The following is a 1220-nucleotide window of genomic DNA, read 5'->3' on the forward strand; positions in this document are numbered from 1 at the left end:
TAGTTGGCTAGCTAGCTAGAAAGCTAGACAGGCGGCTAGCTGACTGGCTAGCTAGATTGATACACAGATAATGGATAAATATGTAAAAGGCCTAGCTAGCTAGCTAGACAGCCAGCTGGCTAGCTAGCTGGCTAGCTAGCTGGATAGCTAGGCAGATAGCTGGATAGCTAGTCAGCTAGCTAGCTAGCTAAGTAACCAGCTAGCCAAGTAACCAGCTGGCTAGCTAGCTATCTAGCTAGCTAGCTAGCTAGCTAGCTCCAGCTAGCTGCTCACCAAAGAGCAACGGAGCCGTCTGCTGCTGCTGATGCCAGCAGCAGCAAATTCGAAGACCAAGCCAAGGCGTCAATTGGGGCTGCATGCGCAGCAGCAGCAGCAGCAGCGACAGCCCAGGTTTCTGCGGTGTACGTACACCTCGTCTGCTGCGGCTGCTGCTGCTGCTGCTGCTGCTGCTGCGGCTGCAGCAGCAGCACGGAGCCCTTGACTGTTCCCACGGCCAGAGAATCCGCAGCAGCAGCAGCAGCAGGTGTTGCGTCTGCTGCTGCTGCTGCTGCTGCTGCAGCCAGAGCCACTACCCTATCGCCAGGAGGCAGCAGCTGCTGCACGTCCACCGCACGAAGCTGCTGCTGCAGCTGCTGCTGCTGCTGCTGCTGCTGCAGCAGCTCGTTCTCAAAGATATAAATGCTACCGTCAGCGCACAGCAGCCACAAACGATCCCCGCTGCTGCTGCTGCTGCTGCTGCTGCTGCACTGGGCAAAGACGCAGCCAGGCAGCAAAATGCTGCCGATTTGCTGCAGCGAGTTCATGCTGCTGCTGCTGCTGAACAAGTTCGGGTGTATCTACAGCTGCATGCAGAGAAGCATCTTTTAATTCGAGGACTTTTACTGGAGGCTTTTCGAGCTCTTTGTTGCTGCTTTGTCCAGCCGCAAACCCTAAACCCTAAACCCTAAACCCTAAACCCTAAACTCTAAACCCTAAATTGGCGTATCCAGTGTCCGCACATATTTAGACACAACACCGTCCTTTACTTTTTGTCCCGAATTAACAAACCCTTGGCTTTGTGTCCTCTTCCTCAGAGCTGCGTTGCGCGCAGCTGAGGCTCTAGGGTTTAGGGTTTAGGGTTTAGGGTTTAGGGTTTAGGTTTTTGAGGAGTGGTGCACTAAAGTCCTGCCGCGGCCAGGACTTGGTTTTGGAGCTGCTAAGGGAGCAAGGGGCGAGAAAAT

The 1220-nt window shown here is 54.4% G+C and overlaps 1 protein-coding gene across 1 annotated transcript; it reads right to left on the reverse strand.

Moving 5' to 3' along the window:
• Window positions 1-269: 269 nt before the first annotated feature.
• Window positions 270-803, reverse strand: ENH_00029900 (hypothetical protein, conserved; the record flags this gene model as incomplete). Its single annotated transcript, XM_013580061.1, has 1 exon — window positions 270-803. One exon carries the CDS (start codon window positions 801-803, stop codon window positions 270-272), a length of 534 nt encoding a protein of 177 aa, XP_013435515.1.
• Between the last annotated feature and the right edge of the window lie 417 nt (window positions 804-1220).

The sequence above is a fragment of the Eimeria necatrix genome, genomic scaffold (genome assembly GCF_000499385.1).
Source record: "Eimeria necatrix Houghton genomic scaffold, Enh_scaff2181, whole genome shotgun sequence".
Lineage (NCBI taxonomy): Eukaryota > Apicomplexa > Conoidasida > Eucoccidiorida > Eimeriidae > Eimeria > Eimeria necatrix.